The sequence below is a fragment of the Thamnophis sirtalis genome, unplaced genomic scaffold (genome assembly GCF_051295495.1).
Source record: "Thamnophis sirtalis isolate CommonGarterSnake01/CBP01778 unplaced genomic scaffold, rThaSir2_p1.2 scaffold_10, whole genome shotgun sequence".
Lineage (NCBI taxonomy): Eukaryota > Metazoa > Chordata > Lepidosauria > Squamata > Natricidae > Thamnophis > Thamnophis sirtalis.
The window spans coordinates 9,466,527-9,489,775 of record NW_028261390.1 but is presented as its reverse complement, the minus strand read 5'-3'; the positions used below and the strand labels follow the sequence as shown (position 1 = coordinate 9,489,775).

At 39.7% G+C, this 23,249-nt stretch overlaps 1 protein-coding gene across 7 annotated transcripts in view; it reads left to right on the top strand.

Annotated features, from left to right (window-relative positions):
- TMEM150C (transmembrane protein 150C) overlaps positions 1–23,249 on the top strand; it is a 42,566-nt gene that overhangs the window by 5,676 nt on the left and 13,641 nt on the right. Inside the window, exons 1-7 of one of the 7 annotated variants that reach the window (XM_087724021.1) lie at positions 5,559–6,557; positions 11,352–11,429; positions 14,700–14,978; positions 17,999–18,080; positions 20,417–20,470; positions 21,280–21,315; positions 21,467–21,534. In XM_087724021.1, the coding sequence (XP_087580147.1) occupies positions 14,858–14,978; positions 17,999–18,080; positions 20,417–20,470; positions 21,280–21,315; positions 21,467–21,534 (361 nt within the window). In that variant the 5' untranslated portion in view covers positions 5,559–6,557; positions 11,352–11,429; positions 14,700–14,857. Of the gene's footprint in view, positions 1–5,558; positions 6,558–11,351; positions 11,430–14,699; positions 14,979–17,998; positions 18,081–20,416; positions 20,471–21,279; positions 21,316–21,466; positions 21,535–23,249 lie in introns of those variants that run through there. The other 6 variants (XM_087724022.1, XM_087724020.1, XM_087724017.1 and 3 more) reach the window with 6 other exon arrangements.

The window sequence follows — 23,249 nt, the reverse complement described above, 5'->3', positions numbered from 1 at the left end:
TGCCCTAATGACTAGCTGGGTAGGCGGGGCTTGGTGGTCATGTGATCATGAGGGCATGGCCAAGTCAATGTCACTCAGGTCGATGGGGAACTTCGCCTTAGTTGTTACAATGGTAATAAGGGTTAACTGGAGAGGCAGTTTCTGTAAGCAGGGCAATAAAGATTAGGCTAAAAACAACACCAGAATGTTTCCTTCCTGCCTTCCTTACAGGATCAGCCCTGTAAAGTGGGGAAAAACAAAAGATTTCTTCCAAAAACCGGTTCTCAGAACTGCTTAGAAAGTTACCAACCGGTTCTCCCGAATAGGTCGAACTGGCTGAATCCCACCACTGACCGGTGGTAACAAAATGTGAAACCCACTGCTGCCTATAAGCCTCAATAGTCAAAAACAGTTATGAGTAAGACTTATGAGTATAAAGTAGTGAAACACGTTAATCACAACAATTTTTAAGTTTCATTGCTTTGCATGGCCCTTAGGATAGACTACTGGATTAAGTCTTCTCTGGAAGCCTCAATCATTGTATTTGTATGACCTACTAAACCAGGATTAGAGTTAAACATGGTTAAGGCGCTTGCTTGATAAATTTGCTCCAAATCACACACCAAACTGGTTGGGAATGCTATGGCCTTTTAATCGGTATAGTTATTGTGAGGTTCCTTTCTCAAAAATACTTCTAAAATCTAGCGTGGTGTGATTATAGCCAGAGCCTTTGCATATGAGATGGGAATGTTGTGTTTTATTTTCACAACGAAGTCATTGTGTGATAGTACAGCAGTTGCAACAGAAGAATAAGAGGGAACAGCAAAAAAAATCAACAACAGCATTGCCACAAGTTTTTGTTTCTTATTTTGTGTTCCTGGAGGAATAATTGCTGCTTAATCATAAGTTAACCACTAATGTGGCTTTGGAGAACATGCTGGTCTGTGTGGTTGACGTAAGATATTCATAAAGCAATCTGTTATTACAGATAGGAGTTAGGATGGTCCTTAACCATGTTTTATATTCTAATCTGCAGGCTACTTGACATTGTCATTTGGACTGGATCAATGCCTCTGTCTAATTTTGCTTTTTACAGCCCTCCAGATAATTTCAAAGAAGCATATTGTGCAATCAGAATAAATTACTGAAGGAGTAACCAGAGCTCTCAAAAGTCTGAGATTGTGTGAAATTGGCAGAATTCAGGACTTGAAACATTGCAATGTTTTTGCTTTTTGGCACAATATCTGGGGACTTTTAAGGCTTCCTGGAAACTTGTTTCTTTTTCTGTCTTTTTTTTTTTAAACAACAACACAAAAATCTGAGTGCTGGTTTTGTAAACTGGAAGTGAGTTTAATGTCTGTCAAATAGAATGGATTGGCTTGATGTGATAGTTCAGAGAGTTGTTGTTGTGTGAGAAATGGGAAGAAGTTCGGGGAACGTGGCCGTGACCTGTGGAAAAAGCAGCAGTTCAATCAATGTGACAAGCTTTTAAACACGTCTTTTCTGGAATTAATATAAAAGTAATACATGATTTGTCATTATGCACTTAATCACTGCAGAAATCTGACTCAAATGTTGTTTATTCTGTAGTGTTTATTCTTCCCTGCCTTCTAATACAATTTCCTTAATTTTGAATTCCAAGCTGGATTATAAAATCCTAGGGTTTTGAAGGGCGTTGTTGTTAGTTGTAAAGTTGTGTCCGACCCATCACAACCCCATGGAAAACGTTCCTCCAGGCCTTCCTGTCCTCTACCATCCTCTGGAATCCATTTAAGCTCACACCGACTGCTTTGGTGACTCCATCCAGGCACCTCATTCTCTGTCGTCCCCTTCTTCTTTTGCCTTCCATCTTTCCCAGCATCAGGCTCTTCTCCAGGGAGTCCTTCCTCCACATTAGGTGGCCAAAGTATTTGAGTTCCATCTCTAGGATCTGGCCTTCCAAAGGGCAGTCAGGGTTGCTCTAGGACCACTCTAGGACTGACCAGTTGGATGGCCTTGCAGCCCCAAGGGACTCGCAGGAGTCTTCTCCAGCACCAGAGTTCAAAGGCCTCCATTCTTTGGCGCTTAGCCTTTCTTATGGCCCAACCTTCACAGCCATACATTCCAACTGGGAAAACCATAGCCTTAACTATACGCACTTTCGTTGTCAGGGTGATGTCTCTGCTTTTTAATATGCTGTCTAGATTTGCCATAGCTTTCCTCCCCAGGAACAAGCGTCTTTTAATTTCTTGGCTGCAGTCCCCATCTGCGGTGATCTTGGAGCCCTGGAAAATAAAATCTGTCACTACCTCCATTTCTTCCCCATCTATTTGTCAGGAATTGAGAGGGCCGGATGCCATGATCTTAGTTTAGTTGTCTTAATGTTGAGTTTCAAGCCAACTTTTGGACTCCCCCTCTTCACCTGCATCAAGAGGCTCTTTGGTTCCTCTAGACTTTCTGCCATTCGAGTGGTATCATCTGCATATCTGAGGCTGTTGATATTTCTCCCAGCAATCTTAATTCCAAAGTATACAACTTTGCCGGACTCCTTTCCCAATTTTGAACCAATCAGTCGTTCCGTGTTTAGTTCTCATTGTTGCCTCTGTCTTGACCCGCATATAATGTAGGTTTCTCAAGAGACAAATAAGATGGTCTGATACTCCCATCTGTTTAAGAACTTGCCACAATTTCTTGGGATTCACACAATCAAAGGCTTTAGCATAGTCAATGAAGCAGAAGTAGATGTTTTTCTAAGGGTATTGTTACTTAATCTTGGAAACTTGAAGATGTGTGTGGACTTCCAGAATTTCCTAGCCAGCATGCTGGCTTTAGTGCAAATGTAGGAGCATTTTGAATTGGAGGAAGCACAAAGCTGCCAGTTCTTTAGCTATCTTGGCCTTCATCTGCATCTTCCCAAAACCCCAGGATGTCGTAATGTGTCAGCACAGTATATGTGCTGATGTGAGCAGTGTGGACTTTCGCAATTGACAGATGGAAATTTTGTCAATGCCCAGATTTTTTACGTGCCATCTGAGATTTATGGATGGGGCAGCCAGTGCGCTGACTAAACCCCTGGGCTCACCACAATACGCTTATGCCATAATCTTTCAGTTTTGATTTTCAGATCTTGATCCTTGGTGATCTTCTCCAATTCTTTGTCTTCTGTTCTACTACTTCCTGGTATTGCCTCATCAGCCCATACTTCCTTCTTCTTTACCTCAGTTATATCTGGGTTAATAATCCTACAATATTTTAACCTCATTTTTCAACTATATGTTCCCACCAATTTTCCATTAATGGCACATGACAATTTTTACAGCTATTCCCATGAATCTGCTTGTGCAATCTTCATGCATGAATTTAGTATGTCGTGTGTTTCTTCTGCTTTTTTGCACAATCTGTACTTTGAATTATTTGATGATTTTTCAGTTCTGGCTTTGATTGCCAGAACTGAAAAGCTCTTATGCAGCCAAAAATCAAGCTATCCGTATCTGTTTTTAATGTTCCAGTGGTAAGCCAGATTTTATCTTTATTCATTGTCCCTTCTATGGTTTTTTTTTTTTAGAAATTGGCCATGTGATGCTTTTCCTTGCCAGCATTCAGTTTGTACGTTTATTAAATTATTTTGATATTTAGTTTTAGTTTACCGTAGACTAAGTTCCAATTTTTAACTTGCATCAGTGCATGTCTTGGTTATCCTTTATATAACTGGCCAATTCTTGCTTTTTTTCCTTTGATACTTCATTTGACTTGAAGTCAACCTCTGCTTCCATTTCTGCAGGGCATGTATATAGTTAATACAGTTGATATTGTAAAACAAAAAGGAGAAAAACAAATAAAACCGAAGAGCTTCTATATTCAACTGCAAAGGTGTTTTTTTTTAATGTAGCAAAGGTTTGTTTTTTTTCTTGTCATAGAGTTTGCTGGAGAAAATGTGAGGCAGAATCAAAGTTTTTTAAGAGAGAAAGAGAGACAGAGAGAGAAGGATAGAGGGAGAGAGGGAGAAAGAGAAGGACACAGAGAGAGGGGGGGACAGAGAGAGAGGGAGAAAGAGAGGGGGCAGAGAGAGAGAGGGGGGAGAAAGAGAAAGAGAGAGAGGGAGGGAAAAAGAGTGCGGGGGAGAAAGAGGAGAGAGAGAGAGAGGGAGAAAGAGAGGGGGAACAGAGAGAGGGGGGGAGAAAGAGAGCACAGAAAGAGATAGAGGGAGGGAAAAAGAGAGGGGGAGAAAGAGAGGAGAGGGAGAATGAGGGGGGGCAGAGAGATGGAGAAAGAGAGGACAGAAAGAGAAAGAGATAGAGGGAGGGAAAAAGAGAGGGGGGAGAAAGAGAGGAGAGAGAGAGAGAGAATGGGGGGCAGAGAGAGATGGGGGAGAAAGAGAGGACAGAAAGAGAAAGAGATAGAGGAAGGGAAAAAGAGAGGGGGGAGAAAGAGAGGAGAGAGGGAGAATGAGGGGGGCAGAGAGAGTGGGGAGAAAGAGGGGACAGAAAGAGATAGAGGGAGGGAAAAAGAGAGGGGGGGGAGAAAGAGAGGAGAGAGAGAGAGGGAGAAAGAGAGGGGGGACAGAGAGAGGGGGAGAAAGAGGACAGAAAGAGAGAGAGGGAGGGAAAAAGAGAGGGGGGAGAAAGAGAGAGAGGGAGAGAGAGGTGGGGACAGAGAAAGGTGGGGGGAGAGAGAATATCGCTAATACCTTGATTTACAACCATTCATGTAGTGACTGTTCAAAGATAGAACAGCACTGAAAAAACTGATGCCCGTTTTCCCCACACTTATGACCATTGCAACATCCCCGTGGTCACATCATCAAAATTCAGATGCTGGGCAACTGGTTCACAGTTATGATTGCAGTGTCATGCAATCACTTTTTGCAACAAGCAAAGTCAAGGGGGAAGCCGTTTCTAATTTAAGAACCACAGTGATTCACTTAACAGCTGTGGCAAGAAAGGTCGTAAAATGGGCCAAAATTCACTTAACAAGTGTCTCACGGAGCAATAGAAATTTTGGGCTCAATTGTGGTCATAGGTTGAGGATTACCTGCAATCTAAGAATATCACTATGACAATGTAATGCACAGTGAATAATCATCTCTGGTTTTTTTTTTGTTCAAACAGTTCAGTTTAACATTAGCAATATTCTCCCTCTTTGGTGTATTCTCTGCTAATCGCAATTTTAACTTGTCCATGCTTGATGTGAGCCAACTATAAAATGCCCAGATATCTGTAACTTCATTTTGATGGCTTCTGATGGTTTGGCATTTGGTGTTTCAATTCTGTTGCTGTTTGTGATTTTACCCTGATTTATAGCAATAGCACTTAGACTTATATACTGCTTCATAGTGCTTTACATAGTCCTCTCTTAAGCGGTTTACAGAGTCACCATATTTCCCCCAACAATCTGGGTCTTCATTTTTCTGATCTCGGAAGGCTGGAAGGCTGAGTCAACCTTGAGCCGGTCAGGATCGAACTCCTGGCAGTAAGCAGTGTCTTAGCCTGCAATTCTACTTAGTATAGCACATTTCTCTCTAAGCCAAACTCCATTACTATACCTATGCTAAAAACCCTTAAGTGTTTGTCAATGTCAATAAATGTGAGATTTTATTAGCATTTTTGCTGTTTGATAGCCAAGATTACTTTTCTTCCAAATTGCAGAAAGCTATGTTGCAATGACAAATAATAAACGCGATACATCTCCTAGTGTTGACAAGCCCATCTTTTTTTCATTTCCAATCAGTAATTCTGTCTTTCACGGCTTCATTATTTTTTCTACAAACTAATGTTTTTATTGGCAACAGCGGTTTTCCAAACATTTCATGATCTAACTAGGGGATAATAAATTAAATGCTTTTTATAATCAAACCATATGTAATCCCTCCCTCCATTTTTTGCAATTCTCAAGAAGCATTTTATCAATCAGAAGTTGATCTTTTGTATGTCTGCTTTTCCCTTTGTTTTCTTTCTGTTCTACTGGAAGGGCATTATTTTTTTCTAATAAATCTTGTCTGTTATTATTATTATTATTATGAGTAATTTAAACATTGTAGGCGTGCATGTTATCAGCCTATAGTTTCCGGGAATTGTCTGGTTTGCTGAATCATTTTGAATTGGATAAATTATTAACCTGTCCCTGGTGTCTCCCTTATGCAATATTTAATTAAACTATTTTAACTATATTTGGATAGTCAGATATTTGAGCCAAATGCCGTGCAACCAATCATTTTCTGGGGCTCTCCCGTTTTTAATCTTTTTCACTCAATTATTAACCATTCCTGCTGTTATTATTGATTTTTCCACTTGCTTTTGTTTTTTAATAAGGTCATCTTCAGATTCTCTTATCCATCCAACATTTTATTATAGCTTTTTAAAATTTCCCACAAACCTTTCCAGGACTGGATTCTTTCCTTTTATTTGGTTTTCTATTTTCATAATTTCTATTGCCACTTATACTTTGTAAAATTACGTCCAACGTCATTGAAGTAGTTGATCTTGCTTAAATTGGATGATTCGTGCCTCGTAGCATACAATTTTCCCTGCTGTTGGTTTATGATTTTATCTGATTATTTATCAAATCGAGACGCTGCGTGTCTCACTAGACAAATGATTCTGGTAAGTTTACAGATTTCCCAAGTGTCTTCATTTTCTTTTCTCTTTTTTTGGTACTAAGCCAATATAGTGTTGTATTAGGTTTATATTGATTCGTACAATCTTTTTTTTTTTTTGAGTCTTTCATATTTTATAAATTACTTGCACCTTAATGTTTTTATTTTGGCTTCCAGTCTGATCTTCCACTTTGGGACAGAATATAATTTTGCTATTTGTCTATATAATTTCAATATACACTTGTATAACCACCATCGTACTGTAAGAAACTTATTAGTCTGCAATAGATGTTATTTTAATCCTTGCAAACACTTTATTCAATCCTTTATTATAGATGACAGGTCTTTTGGGGGCACTCATTTCAATGCCGACAGTCTGGTAATTCTGCGTACGTTAAAATGTTTTCTTTTAATTATTCTTTCTGGGTGTGTGTGAATGTATAGGTTGTTTCAATGACAGCCTATTCTTGTTCTGTTGTTATTACTTTTTTCTAAATTACCATTTGCGTGGTTTATATCAGCTCTTTCTTTTACATTTGCAGTTGTGGCTATCTAAGATTCTTCTACTATTCTACTAATCTTAGTTTTGGGTCTTCCAATTGTATAATTTTTCTGAACCAGCTTTGTATTTTGGAACATGTTATTTCTGGTAATGAATCTCCTTTGATCTGCTAACGCTTGTTCGATGAGATTTAAGACTGGATAACTTCTTTTTCCAGTGTTCAAATATTCACTTTAAGTACCCCTGCTTTGTTGGTTCTGATTTATAACACAGGTAGTCCTCGACTTACAAACGTCCAGTTAGCAGCTATTTGAAATTACAACAGCACTGAAACAACAGTGACTTAAGAGCATTTTTCATACTTATCGTTGTTGCAGCATCCCCATGGACATGGGATCAAAATGTGGGAAAATGGAAACTGTCATGTATTTATGAAAGTTGCACTGTCCCTGGGTGATTTGCAGAGGTGGGTTTCTCCTGGTTCGGCCCAGTTCAGCCGAACCGGTAATAGTGATTTGGCCTGGGTCACAAAACTAGCAGAGACCCAGGCTGGCCATGCCCCCAAACCACTTCCCCGGTCTCTTCTGCCATTGCCAGCATGCTTCTGTGCATGCACAGAACAAGCTACACTCAACTGTCCATGTGTGAGCAATGTGCGGTGCGCACGCGCACAAAGCAAACTGGTACTAACCGGTACGGGAACCCACCCCTGGTCATGTGATCATCATTTGAAACTTTCCCAACTGGCCTCCCACAAGCAGAGTATCCCGAGGGGAAGCCAAATTCCTTAATGGCCACGATTCACTTAACAAACGCAGTGTTCACTTAACAACTGGGGCAAAAATGTAAAATGGGACGCAACTCGACAACTGCCTTGCTTAGCAACAGAAATATTGGGCTCAAATGTGGTGATAAATCGAGGACTATCTCTATGCCATAATGGCGTGGTTTTCAAACATTGTTTTGTCTTATCTAGTAGTTGTTCTTCTTCCAATAATCCTACAGAAGAAGGCCTTGGTTTAGTTTAGTTTTAATGCCTTTTGAGTTATTATTGACACCTGGTGATTGCCCTGCAGTTTTCTTGGCAGTGTTTTTCGGAAGTGTGGTTTGCCATTGCTTCCTTTTTGGGGCTGAGAGGGGATGACTGGTCCAAGGGCTTTGTGCCTTAGTTCGGACCAGAACTCACAGTCTCCCGATTTCTAGCTTGGTGCCCAGTGGTGGGTTTCAAAAATTGTTCGAACCTACTCTGTGGGTGTGGCCTCCTTAGTGGGAGTGGCTTGCCACCCATGTGACCAGATGGGAGTGGCTTGCCGCCCATGTGACCGGATATGAAGATACCGATGACACTTGTCAGAACCACCTTAAATTACCTCACACACAGCACTGGCAGGCATAAGAATATGATGTAAACTTGTTTTTTAAAAGGCATCTTTGGTTTGCGTTCAAACAACTTCAACACACGCAATGTTCTGATTGCACCACAAACGCAGTAGTCATCCTTCCCTTTCACAGAGGCACTGAGTTTTATAAATATGAGCATGAGAGTGTAGAATAATCATATCCAAGGACCAGTGGTGGGTTTCAAAAAATTTTGGAACCTCTTCTGTAGGTGTGGCCTGCTTTCCGAGTCCACTGGTGGAACCTCTTCTAACCAGCTCGGTAGATTTGACGAACCGGTTCTACCGAATAGGTGCGAACTGGTAGGAACCCACCTCTGTTGGTGCCTCAACCACTACATCAAACTGGCTAAATTATATAACCCTATTATTATTAAACTAACAATAGCCTTAAAATGAATCCTGTACAAAATTTAAATATGATCTCCAGTTTCATTAAGATGAAAAGTGGATTAGCTTGTTTTTTCCCCAGCTACTATGAATTTTCTGTACTTCTATTATGATTGGAAATAGATTTAACACATGGAATTTAACATTTTTATGACAGATCTGCTTGCTTGTTTCTTTCTTCCTTAAAGTGAATTTTTAGGCAGTATGACCACATTATACGTGCTGGAGGATACTTCATTTGCACATCCATAACATTTTTCCATGTTCGGTTTCAAACAATGTCATTGTTTATGGGCATTTGCATTCTTCCTTTGTTTTCTTTTATCATCTTGCTGGATGAGATGTACTTAAGAAAGGAAAAGCTTTGGCATCATTTGTGAATTGCAGTCAGCCTAGTATGGCTAATACCTTCCTGAGGATTTTTGTTTTACAATAATGGAGAGAAATTTCAGAAGGCAAAGGCTAAAGAGGAAAAGATCAAATCTTATTCTTGTTGGAGCCTATGCAAATTGTCCAATTAAAAGGAAAGAAAATCCCATCATATTTAAAATGCAAATGGCAGGGATTACATGTTGCCATGGTTATATGCCCCTTTCTTCAGTTTTATTAACGACTTGGAGGAAGGGATGGAAAGGATGCTTATCAAATTTGCAGCAGGATAGCTAATATTTTAAAAAGCAGAAATAAAATCCTAACAAAATCTTGATAAAAGAGCTGAAAACAGCAGAACACAATTTAAGACTTCCTTTCTTTCCTAAAATAAAAGAAAGCAAATGTGTAGATATAAAATGGAGACAGGAATGTTCTGAGTTGATGGTACTTGTAAAAAAAAAAGTTATTCCTGTAAAAGTTAATTATAAACTGCATGTATGTCAGCACTGCGAAAATAAAGATTTTTCAGCTGCATGAATGGAAGTACAGTATAATTTAGAAATTATAGGAATTAATTGTGCCCCTTTATTCTGGATTAGTGTGCCCTCAGCTGCTGAATCTTATCCAGTTCTGGATATCACATTTTAAGAAGGATTCAGGGATTTTGCAGCAGGTTCAGAAAAGACAAGAGAGAAATAGAAGCTAAATCTATAAAGAGAGCTTGTAGAACCGGAGGAGGATGAAATGATAGTATTTTTTAATTATCTGAAAAAATTCCACCCAGAAGAAGGCCAAGTCCAGAAGAACTAATTTTAGAAGACAGGTTTCAATTAAAGGTTAGAATAAAATTGTCCTACAATAAGAATAGTTCAACTGTGGGACCAGTTTCTACAAACATGATAGATTTGCTTCCATTAGACACATTCAAGCACCATATGGGGTTGCTTTAATTTGGATTCCTATACTGAGACGTGGCTTAAATACTGCTCACTATGGTTCTGTATTCAGGTGACTACCTATGATCTAGTTTAGAAGCCAATGAACATCATGTAAACTGGGGTACAAATCATTGCAGGAGAACATAGATAGCAATAGCAATAACAGTAGACTTATATACCGCTTCATAGGGCTTTCAGCCCTCTCTAAGCGGTTTACAGAGTCAGCATATTGCCCCCAACAACAATCTGGGTCCTCATTTTACCCACCTCGGAAGGATGGAAGGCTGAGTCAACCCTGAGCCGGTGAGATTTGAACCGCTGAACTGCTGATCTAGCAGTCAGCTGAAGTAGCCTGCAGTGCTGCATTTAACCACCGCGCCACCTCGGCTCTATGTTAGATGTTGCTAACCTTCCCAATTAAAAAGATATTTAACCTGGCATGATGGCATGACTTTCAAACTAGTGCCATTGCCACATCAGAGACCATGGGCTCCTATCGCCAGGAACATATTTGAATCCTGTAGTTAGTATATACCGTGGCATCTTCCTTCTATTCCCTTCGGCCAAAGCACACAAGAAATGATGTTGGCATCTTGGCCTAGCCTTGTCTGAACTCCAAAATTAACCACAGCCTCTGGAGTGCTTTCTCTTAGATTTCAAAAAGTTGCAGAGGGTAAATCTTGCAATCCTGTAAACAACATGTCTACTTTCAAGAAATGCAGGTAGATAGATTGCATTGTGTCCTTCAAAGATATTTTCCAAAACATTTCAGACCCTTCTTGTTAGCACTTACAGGAGAGTCCCTGAGGAACTCCTTAAGAGTTACAAATACGGAAGGAAAATCTGGATAGTCTATATTGTGCCTAAGAAGACATATTTATAAAATCACCAGGAACTCAGCTTTAATTTGAACGAGACTTTTTTTTTTTTTAATATATGAAGGTGAAATGCAACCCTACTGAAATTCAGAATGGAAAGCATGGGATTAATCAGATAGAACTTTTTTTTTTTAGAAATGAATTATTGCAAATCTACGCTCTTATTTTTTCAAGGGGCATGGAGTTCTCTGATTTTATCCTCATAACAACTGCTGAGAGGGAGTGGCTTTGCTCGTTTTTATCGAGCTGTTGGGACTTGAACCAAATCCAACACCTTTTCTCCTCTGGCCTGTTCTGATATGTTCTGTAAATATTCTTTTTCAGGCATTAAAGGGAGAAATCTGCATGACCTAATGCTATTTGGTGTAGTGATTAAAGTGCTGGCCTAACAACCAGGAGACGGTAAGTTCTAGTCCTATCTTAGACCTGAAAGCCAGCTGGGTGACTTTGGGCCAATCGCCTAGGTGACAGTGAGTTCTAGTCCTGCCTTAAGCATGAACCTGAATGGGAGACCCACAGTAGGAGACTATGAGTTCTAGTCCTGCCTTAGGCATGAAACTGAATGGGAGATTCACAGCATTAGAATGTGAGTTCTAGTCCCACCTTAGGCAGGAAAACCAGCTGGGTGACTTTGGGCCAATCACCTAGGTGACAGTGAGTTCTAGTCCTGCCTTAAGCATGAACCTGAATGGGAGACTTTGGGCCAATCGCCCAGGCAACAGTGAGTTCTAGTCGTGCCTTAGGCATGAACCTGAATGGGAGACCCACAGTAGGAGACTGTGAGTTCTAGTCCTGCCTTAGGCATGAAACTGAATGGGAGATTCACAGCAGGAGAATGTGAGTTCTAGTCCCACCTTAGGCATGAAAACCAGCTGGGTGACTTTGGGCCAATTATCTAGGTGACAGTGAGTTCTAGTCGTGCCTTAGGCACGTACCTGAATGGAAGACCCACAGTAGGAGACTGTGAGTTCTAGTCCTGCCTTAGGCATGAAACTGAATGGGAGATTCACAGCAGGAGACTGTGAGTTCTAGTCCCACCTTAGGCATGAAAACCAGCTGGGTGACTTTGGGCCAATTATCTAGGTGACAGTGAGTTCTAGTCGTGCCTTAGGCACGAACCTGAATGGGAGACCCACAGTAGGAGACTGAGTTCTAGTCCTGCCTTAGGCATGAAACTGAATGGGAGATTCACAGCAGGAGACTGTGAGTTCTAGTCCCACCTTAGGCATGAAAACCAGCTGGGTGACTTTCAACCAGTCACATTCTCTCAGCCCATCCCACCTCACAGGGTTGTTGTGGTGAGAAATTGGAGGAGGGAGGATTATGTCTGCCGCCTTGAGTTAACTTACAAAGCAATGAAGGCGGGATAAAAAAAAATCTAATAAATATTTCGGCATTAGACAAATTTGGCAGAGCCAGAATTAAGCTGAAACCTCCATCTCTTGTCTTGCAAAGTGAGATCTGCCATGCATCTTAATTCCTCTAATTGTGGCATAATAGCTGGTTGCTTACATTCCTATGATTTTCTGACATGAGACATTTGCTAATGCCAGTTCCTGAGGCTAAGAATGAAGTTGAAAATGTGTGCCTTAAAACAACATATCATTGATCTGTGGGCCTGGATGAGTCTCAAAACATAGATTTTTTGAAAAGTTCTCTTGTAACTGCTATTAATTAGTATCAAGATTGCAGCATTGCAGTGGTGAATATTAAAATAGGCCCTTATTTTTAAAGCGGGTGCTACTGGAAAAGAAGCTTGCAATTCTTCCTGACATAGTTAAAGCTATAGATGATAGATAGATAGATAGATAGATAGATAGATAGATAGATAGATAGATGGATGGATGGATGGATGGATGGATGGATGGATGGATGGATGGATGGATGGATGGATGGATAGAAGATAGATAGATAGATAGACAGACAGACAGACAGATACATGATAGATGGATAAATGGATAGATAGATGATAGATAGATAGATAGATAGATAGATAGATAGATAGATAGATAGATGATAGATAGTGTTTGTTTGTCAAAGCTCAAATATGGGAGGGAGCAGTATGCTCCCCTTAATCATTCCCCTGGCTCAGCTGATAAGGGAGGAGAGCTTGTGGTTTAGAGGTTAATATAACTGCCTATCATGTAAAAACAGCCCAAGTTCGAATCCCAGTAAAGTGGAATAAATTAATCCCTGGAGATGACAGAGTGTTGGCATGTGTGCCATATTAAATAATTTCCCTCATAGACAGACAAATGCATGAGTCATTGCCATTGCTAGCTTTTCTTGCTTTTTAATAAATTGCTTTTAATGTTTATGTCCGCGCGTATACATTCAATTTATAAACAAAACTGAATTTTACACACACATATGTGTAATTCAGTTTCATGTATAAATTGAATGGAAAAATAGTCTGGAAGGAAAGTCTGGAAAAAGACTTCTGTATTATGGCCAAAAAGGCCATAATGGACATGTTCGTGAAGTCACCAGGAGCTGAGGGTTATTTAAAGGATACTTAATTTCTTAAAATAAGGAATGAAGGTCAAAGTAATTTAGCCCCCCCCCCCCCCCCGGTTGAATTTGATCTACTTGATTTAAAATCTAGGCCTGTGTGAAGACAAGTCCTATCCAGATCCATTCCTGACAAGCTAAGGAGGCAATGTTGAATTAGGAGAGTAATTCCCCCCCCAAGAAGCTGCCATATTGCCTTGGTTATTTATTTATTTATTTTATTATATTGGTCTCCTTTAGAAGATTGCCCCATTTCCCCCCTCAATTCCCTCAATCCACAACGTTGTATAAATTCGTTTGCCCACTCTCCTCAGAATTAACTGATGCTTCCTGGTCGAAATCTCCCTTGCCTCTCGCACTTGTGAGGCCTAAGGATGAAGGAGCTAAAATTGTACTTCCTATTTTGCTTGGTTTATCGTTAATCAAACTTTTTATTCCCTCAGGGATATTAAATAGACTTTTGGCAGCTTGCAAAAGAAGACTGCAACGTCATAGTACAAGATAAAAGTGCAATACTTTTCGTTTTTAATTTTATTTAATTTTATTTATGTATTTCGTCAGGCATGTATTAGATAACATAAGTATAAGCATGATTTTGGATACATGAAATGGATACGAATAAAAAGAAACGTTAAGACAGGGAGGGTAGGCACGCTGGTGCGCTTATGCATGCCCCTTACAGATCTCTTAACTATCTCAAAAAAAAAATCCTATCTAAAAAAAACCCATTTCCAGGTGTTTTGGAAGGGGGACATTGGGGCCAACCAGGCCTTCCGTGGGAGATCATTCCGGAAAGCCAGACCCATTATGGAAAAACACTTGCAAAAGTCATCAGCCCATCTCCTAAAAATGAGAGACAGCCAGGTGTTTTCTCCCAGCCTGAACAAAATGGTCAGGTCAACATCAATAGACCAGTGGTTCCCAAACTTGGCAACTTTAAGACTTGTGGACTTCAACTCCCAGAATTCTCCAGCCAGCTGCTGGCTGGAGAATTCTGGGAGTTGAAGTCCACAAGTCTTAAAGCTGCCAAGTTTGGGAACCACTGCAATAGAGAGTTATGGTTTGGCACGTCATCCAACGCTGAGCATTAAAGCTCTTTATAGAGTAACCACAATCCTATCAATTGCATTGTGTTGTATTTATCTACTTTTCACATTGCAGCATCCATCTCTCCTGTGGCTGCCCAACCCATAGCCCCGGTTTTTTGGGGGGGGGACGGAGGAAAGATACAGGTGCAACGCCCTTGTTCCTCAGGTTTAATTCCACTCTTGCACACCGAGACAAGAAGCAGTGCAATTGGTGCACCAGACTGCCTCGGAATGGCCCACCTTGAACAAAAGCAGATGCCAGAGAACCATAAAAATGCCACTGAAGTCACAAAGGATAAGTTGATGCCGACAGGGCCTCAGCCAATCAGAAGATCCAAGCAATGCTCTCCAAGTGAGTGAGTTCACGATGAAGGTTTGAGATCCAGATATGACCTCTTAATCTTCTTAAACTACTTTCCTTTCTAACTCTGCTGACTTTGTGGCTCCAGGTGATGTATAATATAAACAACATTAAAATATCTTTTATTGGCCATAATAGGAGGGCATAGTTCCATAAAATGTCACAAGTGCTGTGTACAGTTAAAATAAATAAATAAAAATTCCCACAATGCCACAAAAATGGGAACTGTAGAATGGGGTTTTTCCTAGCTTCACCCCAGTAATTCTGCTTTCTAAGTTTCCAAGCCAAGAACCAGATTGGGTCACAAGAGAGGCATGGAAACATGCTAGAAACCCATAAGAGGAAGTTCACAGCTGCAAAATTGAGGCATTTCAGCAGTGTTAGCTGAGTTAAAAGTTAAGCCCCATAGCAATTTCTTAATAAAGATATTAGACAGAATGAGACAGAAATGGCTGGCTGTCAGTGAAGGCCTCTTTCCTAAAGTTCAGTAACAGCTTCAATTAATTGTTAGTTAATATGCAAGGACTGAGGATTGGTGTGGAAGGAATTAGGGAAAATCTGATTATGAGATGATCTGCACCTTGCTTGGAAATCAAGCATGGACATTACATAGAGAAAACAGTCTTCATTTTTCCAGGTAACAAACCTATGTTGGGATACAGGTGAAGTTAGGTCTGAGCTTCAAGTCTAATGTTGATTGCTAGGTTAGTAAGAAACCAGTGAAAGTATGTTTGTGAATCAAACTGGTCATGAACTTTACACCAAATCCCATTGTTTATTTTTATTTTTATCCATCCCTATCTTGGTTGGATCTTTTAGTCACTATTTGAAATTCGGAGTCTGCCTTCAAACATTCCATTATTTGAAAAATAATTCATTAACTACCATCCATTGAATACTTGCATTGATAATGCAATCATTCCCCCCCCCCCAATTTTAAAATGCCCATTTCATGTTTTAGGACTTTTTTCATTTAGTCCATTTCCAGAAATTGAAAATAAAAAGCACTTCTTTTCACAGCACTCTTTAAAACTGGGGGGGAAAAAACACCTACTCTCATTTTCTTTTTCTTTCTCTTTTTCTTTCTCTTATTTGCTAAAGGTTTATACTAAATTTTTGGTAATATTAAATGTTTTTACATCGATTGTTGTACTGCCTTGGGAATATCTTACCTTGATTGCAATATTCTTTTATTTTTATATTAGTTTATATATAATTTTGATTTGCCTGTTTTGATTTAGTCATTTCACTAGTTATAAGCATGTGCTAATTAAAAGTATTGCTATTACTACTTGAAAGGTGTTGCCAATAAAAAAAATGACTATAAGTTGCATGAGGGGGAGACTCTCTCTATACTTGTTTTTCAAAGAAAGGAACATTATTTGAGTCCTTGAAACAGAATATCGGCCAGACTATTGCTTTTACATATGTGTATTCATCATGTCTTATGTAAAATGTGCTTTAAATGCTCCTTGTTTGAAGGACAGGTAATATGAGGAGGCAATTTTAAATCATTCAGTTGCTTGCCTAGTAGCAAATAACTTAGTTGAATATGTAGTAAAGTGTTCACTCAGCATGCTTAGCCTTGTTACTGAATTTAATCATTTTCTAGCTTTGCATAATATATTAAACTGCAGACTAAACACATGAATAGGATTTGCACAACTGTGTCTGAGCTACAAAAAAAAAAAACTTTTACCAAAGTTTAAACAAAGCAAGATTAGCATATTAGGCAATATTTTTAACCTTGGCACAAATTAACGGTGTGATATGAGTAATTGCAGTCTTGCCTTCTGGATGTCACACAGAATTACTAAGTGCACCAATGAGTTGATAATCTTTCCCTGGTTGGAAAGAGTCCTTCTCATATTTTTCCCATCATTTACATCTGAAATTAATTAATTCCTGCATGATGTTTCTCTGTTCCAGTTTTGGGGAATGGAAGATAAATGCTGAGAATGGATAGAGCAGTCTATTTCAAGTTTAGCAACTTAAAGATGGGTAGACTTTAACCCCGAGAAATGGGAGAATTCTGGGGGTTGAAATCCACAAACCTTTAAATGGCCAAGGCTGAGAAACACTGGGATAGATTATAGTGTCCAGGTAGAGATTTGAGCAACCAGATTATGATGCTTTGTGTTTGTAGTTTAAGAACCAGTTTGGTTTGGTGGTTAAGGCACCAGACTAGAAAGTAGGAGACTGTGAGTTCAAGGCCCACCTTTGCCACGTAAGCCAGCTAAGTAACTTTGGGCCAGTCACTCTTTCTCAATCCAACCCATCTCACAGGGCTGCTGTTGTGAGGAAAATTGGAGGAAGAAGGTATGTTTGGATATGTTTGCCGCCCTGAGTTATGTGTAAAAATAATAAAGGTGGGATACAAATAAATAAAAATAATAATCATAACAACATGGCCCCATTTCCTCATCTGAACAGAATCAGATAAAATCACATCACATCACTCCAGAGAGGGGGAAAAAAGGATATCCCAATGAGGTAAAGAAGCAAGATGGGTAAAGAGCTGCACCATTCATATTCTAGAATCATAGAATAACAGAGTTGGAAGGGACCTTGGAGGTCTTCTAGTCCAACCCCCTGCTTAGACAAAAAAAAACCCTACAGTACTTCCAACAAATGGTTTTCCAACATCTTCTTAAAAGACTTCTAATGTTGGAGCATTTACAACTTCTGGAGGCAAGTTGTTCCACTGATTAATTGTTCTCACTGTCAGGAAATTTCTCCTCAGTTCTAAGCTGCTTCTCTCCTTGATTAGTTTCCACCCATTGCTTCTTGTCCTGTCCTTAGGTGCTTTGGAGAATAGCTTGACTCCTTTGTGGCAACCCCTGAGATATCGGAACATTGCTATCATGTCTCCCCTAGTCCTTCTTTTCTACATGGAGAAGCCTTTCTTTGTGCTTAGCAAAAATATATATATATATGTCTTTAGACAATGAGCTTGTCAACTTCCATTCAACATAGCTTAGTTCATTTCCTATTTCCTTGTTTGTTTTCAGGCATGGATGGGAAGAAATGCAGTGTATGGATGTTCTTGCCACTTGTCTTGACGTTGTTTACCTCATCAGGCCTGTGGATTGTGTAAGTACCCTTTGCTGTAGTTTCTGGAAGGAAGTTTATTTGACCCAAAACAGGTCTGTCAAATAATAGAAGTCACAACATGTTTCCCGCAGATCTTGACTGAAAACATTCCCACCACAAGCACCATTCTACCCAAGGAACATTATTATAATCAAATCTCTTTCTTGGAATGCTTTTCTTTGAATGTGATAACTTTCTTTGAATGAGGTAAGATGGTTGCGTAATACATTTGCCTGGAAGTGTTTTCAGTCAGGATCCCAGGGCTGTGCATCCCCCCAGTTTGTGTCTTTATATTTTTCCAGTACCGATGCAAAATTAGCATCTCCTAAGCCTGTTGTGTATCGAGATTGAACTATAGTGCCTTGCCAATATAAGCAAAGCCATTGATAAAAGCCATGCAAACATATGCAAGAAATTAAACCATGTCTGCAGTCCAAATGTGATGGTAATCACATGCAACAATTATGTCGCATAGTTATGCAACATAAGCAAATCTGGAAAACTTGTTCTGTTCTGCATTGTTTAATTTACAATGTTTACCTTATGCAATATTTTATCTGGGTACGGTTTGCCACCCTGGGAAGTATGCAAAAAGGTTAGTCAGAAGATCATAATCGCATTTTCTGTCATAAGTTGTCAGCAGATGTTATTATTGACCTATTTTCCCAAGATGACTGAATTTCGATTATGGGGTTGCTGCAAAGATTGTAACTCTGAAAAATGGCCGTAAGTCACCTTTTGAGTGCCATTGTAAGTTTGGCCGGTCACTAAGTTAACCGTTGTAAGTCGAGGACTACCTGTAGTTACTGGGTGAACTAAAAACTAAAGAGACCCTTATGTTTAGGATGCTTCTTGGTCATTTTATTGCCTAGACTGATTTCCCGAGCCTTCTCCAAGATTTCTGTTTTGTACTTAATGAAAACAGTAGAGCCTATAGCTTCTTTCTTAAATATCTAACTTGGCTCCGTGCTGCTTTGCTTCTAGCATCAGTCAGAGTTAGCCAGGCATCACTATCTGCTCAGAGCAAAGACACCTTAATAGTAAATTAGAGCTTAGTCTGTGTTTGATTGTCACAGGAAGCCATGACTTTCCTTGATAGCTCCTGGCTTTTCCCTGGGTAAATCAACGTTATGCAAGAGCATGATAAGAGTAAAAATTAATAAATCATGAAGCTGAGAAACCAGAAATATGACATATGAGAAAAGAGAACCTATCTATAACTTCACTACTGTACACGGTGTATGCTGTACTGTACGGGACACGGTGGCTCAGTGGCTAAGATGCTGAGCTTGTCGATCAGAAGGTCAACAGTTCAGTGGTTTGAATCCCTAGCGCCGCGGAACAGAGTGAGCTCCCATTACTTGTCCCAGCTTCTGCCAACCTAGCAGTTTGAAAGCATGTAAAAAATGCAAGTAGAAAAATAGGGACCACCTTTGGTGGGAAGGGAACATCTTTCCGTGCGCTCTCAGCATTTAGTCATGCCGGCCACATGACCACGGAGACGTCTTCGGATAGCACTGGCTCTTCAGCTTTGAAATGGAGATGAGCACCGCCTCCTAGAGTCGGGAAGGACTAGCACATATGTGAGAGGGGAACCTTTACCTTTATCTCCTACAGCTCCATATCTTTCCATTTATTTTAGTTAGTCTAGTTTTTATAATACCCATGTGCCACTTCATTACAGGGCATCCTCAACTTACAACAGTTCATTTAGTGACTGTTCGAAGTTACAACGGCACTGAAAAAAGTGACTTAAGACCTTTTTCCACGCTTACGACCATTGTAGCATCCCCATGGTCGCAAGATCAAAATTCAGATGCTTGGCAACTGACTCATATTTATAATGGCTGCGGTGTCCTGGGGTCATGTTTGGTGACCTTTGGTGATCTCCTGACAAGCAAAGCCAATAGGGAAGCCAGATTCACTTAACAACCCTGTTACCAACTTAACAACTGCAGCAATTCATTTAACAACTATGGCAAGGAAGGTCGTAAAATGGGACAAAACTCGACCAATGTTTCATTTAGCAACATACATTTTGGGCTCCATTGTGGTTGTAACTCGAGTACTACCTGTAATTGTGCTTAGTTCTTTAAACTTCTCATCTTCCTCTTTTTAGAGGAATTTATCAACTCCACCCAAATGTAACTTTCTTGGTCTTTTCCTGCCTCTCTCTCAGTCCATCACTTTTTCCCCACATATGCTTCTTCCTGACTCTCTCCTAAATACTTTCCTGCCAGCTCCTAGTTCCAATAGCTTTACATATCCTTCCTTTTTCTTGGTGAGACATAATTGTATTAACATTTCCTATTTTTCTCCTTTCCTATTTTTGACAGATATTTTATAGCAGTAGAGGACAACAAAATCCGTCCACTAGATACGCCAGACAGGTAAAACACACATTTTAAAAAACATTTATTTCCTTTCTTCTTATTCTTTCTTATTCTGCCTTTTCAATATTTCCTAGAATATTTCATTTTTCTGGGAGAGGGCTGGGTGATAACTTCCTACATAATAGTGTAATAACAGTTGTACTCATAGTTGTAACAATAATAAATTTGTTCATATCACCCTTATATTTACATTATGGTTGAACTTGGTGGCTTTGTTGCAAGAAAACCACCAAACTCAGAGACCACCAATAACCCCACAATTCAGGGAGAAGAATCAAGTTATAAGCCCCGTTCTGAGTGCTGTTGTGAAGGACACGTTATGAGAAGACTTATTTGATGTATGCCCTTGCTTGCCATCATGGCTCTCCATGTTTGGATACATATCCAAACAACTACATTCAGAAATGGAGACCGGCTCTCAAGAGGGTAGAAACAGGTGGGAGAAGCAAATGCAGAAGGAGACTTGGGGCATCTTAAAGTTGGAAAGTACCCTCATAAAAAGAATTCCCTGAGGGTTCAGAAGCAGAACTTCTAGAAATTGTTATTTAGGGTGAAAATTAACCCTGCCCTCCCACCCTTCCATTTCACATTTCTAAATATATGGATCCCGAACTCTAGAGTTCCCCTACCCCTTAACATTGCTGACAATTTTGGAGTAAAAGTCCACATGCCTCTGTTTCATTTTCTTTGAAAGGAGATCATTTGTTTAAAACTAGGTATTTCGATGCAAAACAAGTTAAGTAGCACCAAATGACTAATGTTGTTATTCTGACTTAGGTGTGATTAGTTTTCCTTTTGTGTTCCAGCAGCAAACCAACGTCTTTAAAACCGCCATATATAAGGTAATCATTCCCTTGTCCTTCTCTTGTCCCCCTCTCTTTTCTCTTTTTTCCCCCAACAAGGCTTGCTCCATCCTGTGCTATTTTAAATTGATTTATTTACCTTTGTTGCAGGCTTAGTAGATTGACAATGAAACGCATTATATTTTTGAAGTATTGCAGGTGATGTCCCTCCTGCTAGCTGTGTATTTAGCCAAGTCATGAACATGGCAGCATTCCTAGGTAGGCGTTGCATGAAGAATGTGTGGCTTCTTATTTATTTTTTTAAAAATCTTTTCTAATTCTTTCTAAAGCAAGGCTAGTCAACCTTTTTATACCTACCGCCCACTTTTGTATCTCTATTAGTAGTAAAATTTTCTAACTGCCCACCGGTTCCACAGTAAAGATGATTTATAAAGTAGGGAAGTAACTTTACTTTATAAAATTTATAAAGCAGAGTTACAGCAAAACCCTTCTGCCCACCATGAAAGCTGGAATGCCCACTAGTGGGTGGTAGGGACCAGGTTGACTACCACTGTTTTAAAGAATCTCCTGTTTCAGCCAAATCCATGTCATTCAGACTTAGGGAGCAGCAAGCTACAAGGGCTAAATTCTTTCTGAGGTGGTAAAGTTGGGTTTGGGCTAAAAACCACATCCTCCGATTATAGAAAAAAGAAAGTGACCATGTCTAAGTTACATCATTTTCCCTGACCCATTATTACTTTAGTGTGGCTTTAGTCAATAATCGGTAATGGACACTATATCCACTCCCTATTAAAATTAATATTAACCAATTTCGTTGTATTTCAGTACAATGACAATAAAGATTATACTATACTAATAGCCTCAGCTTACATAGGATAGGTAGAGATTCCAGGTAGAGTGAAAATACCTGGAATCTTTCAACTCAAATATTAGGCACTTTGCTTGAAATTGGGCCTGTCCTACTGTACGAGGTGGTCAAATTTTTTAATATCTCTCTGCAGATTGTTGTGTGCTGGCTGCCCTTTAAAATGCTCCACCAAGCTCTGGAATCACATCATATCCAAGCATTATGGGTAATTAAAACAGAAGATGAAAATTCTTCTGTCTGTCATTAGGAATAGCTTGTTGGTGGGCATCAATGTTGAGAAGACGCTGCCACATTATGGTTTTGGGGGGAGCCCCATCAAATCTAAACCTTACTACCTCAGCAGGAACTAGACCTATAAAAATGTGTTGCTAAGTATTCTAATGTTGATCCATGAGTGCCTTCATATTGTTTTTTTTTGTATGTGAAATTAAAAAAACAACAACTCACATCTTCAGTTATTATTATTGGTTTGCATGAGACATTTACGGACTGTTGTTTGAGAACTCTGCATGTGTGTGAACATCTCACAGTTGTGAGTGGGCGTATAATAACAGCAATAAGGTACAATTTATACGTAACTCTTCCTTGTCTGGGCTGTTGGTCACTCTTCCCCTATAGATAGGCACAAAAAGATTTTAGATAATATTTTTTTCATAATTCTGAGAACGGATTATACTAAGTATAGTATCCACAATAAATAGTAACCACAATAAAGCCTTGTTGATGCCTTCTTATTCAAGTGTGCCTGTCATGTGAGGAGAAAGAAGAGGAGCAGACTTGATGGTCTTAACTCCATGATGATGTCTCCTGCCAGCCTCTCTGTCAAGAAAAGTTTGGATACAAGAAATTCATTTAGTAATGCTTCTTGTATGGATGAAACTGCAAAGTTCTAGATCGATAGCAATAGCAATAGCAGTTAGACTTATATACTGCTTCATAGGGCTTTCAGCCCTCTCTAAATGGTTTACAGAGTCAGCATATCGCCCCCACAGTCTGGGTCCTCATTTCACCCACCTCGGAAGGATGGAAGGCTGAGTCAACCTTGAGCCGGTGAGATTAGAACCACTGAACTGCAGATAACAGTCATCTGAAGTGGCCTGCAGTA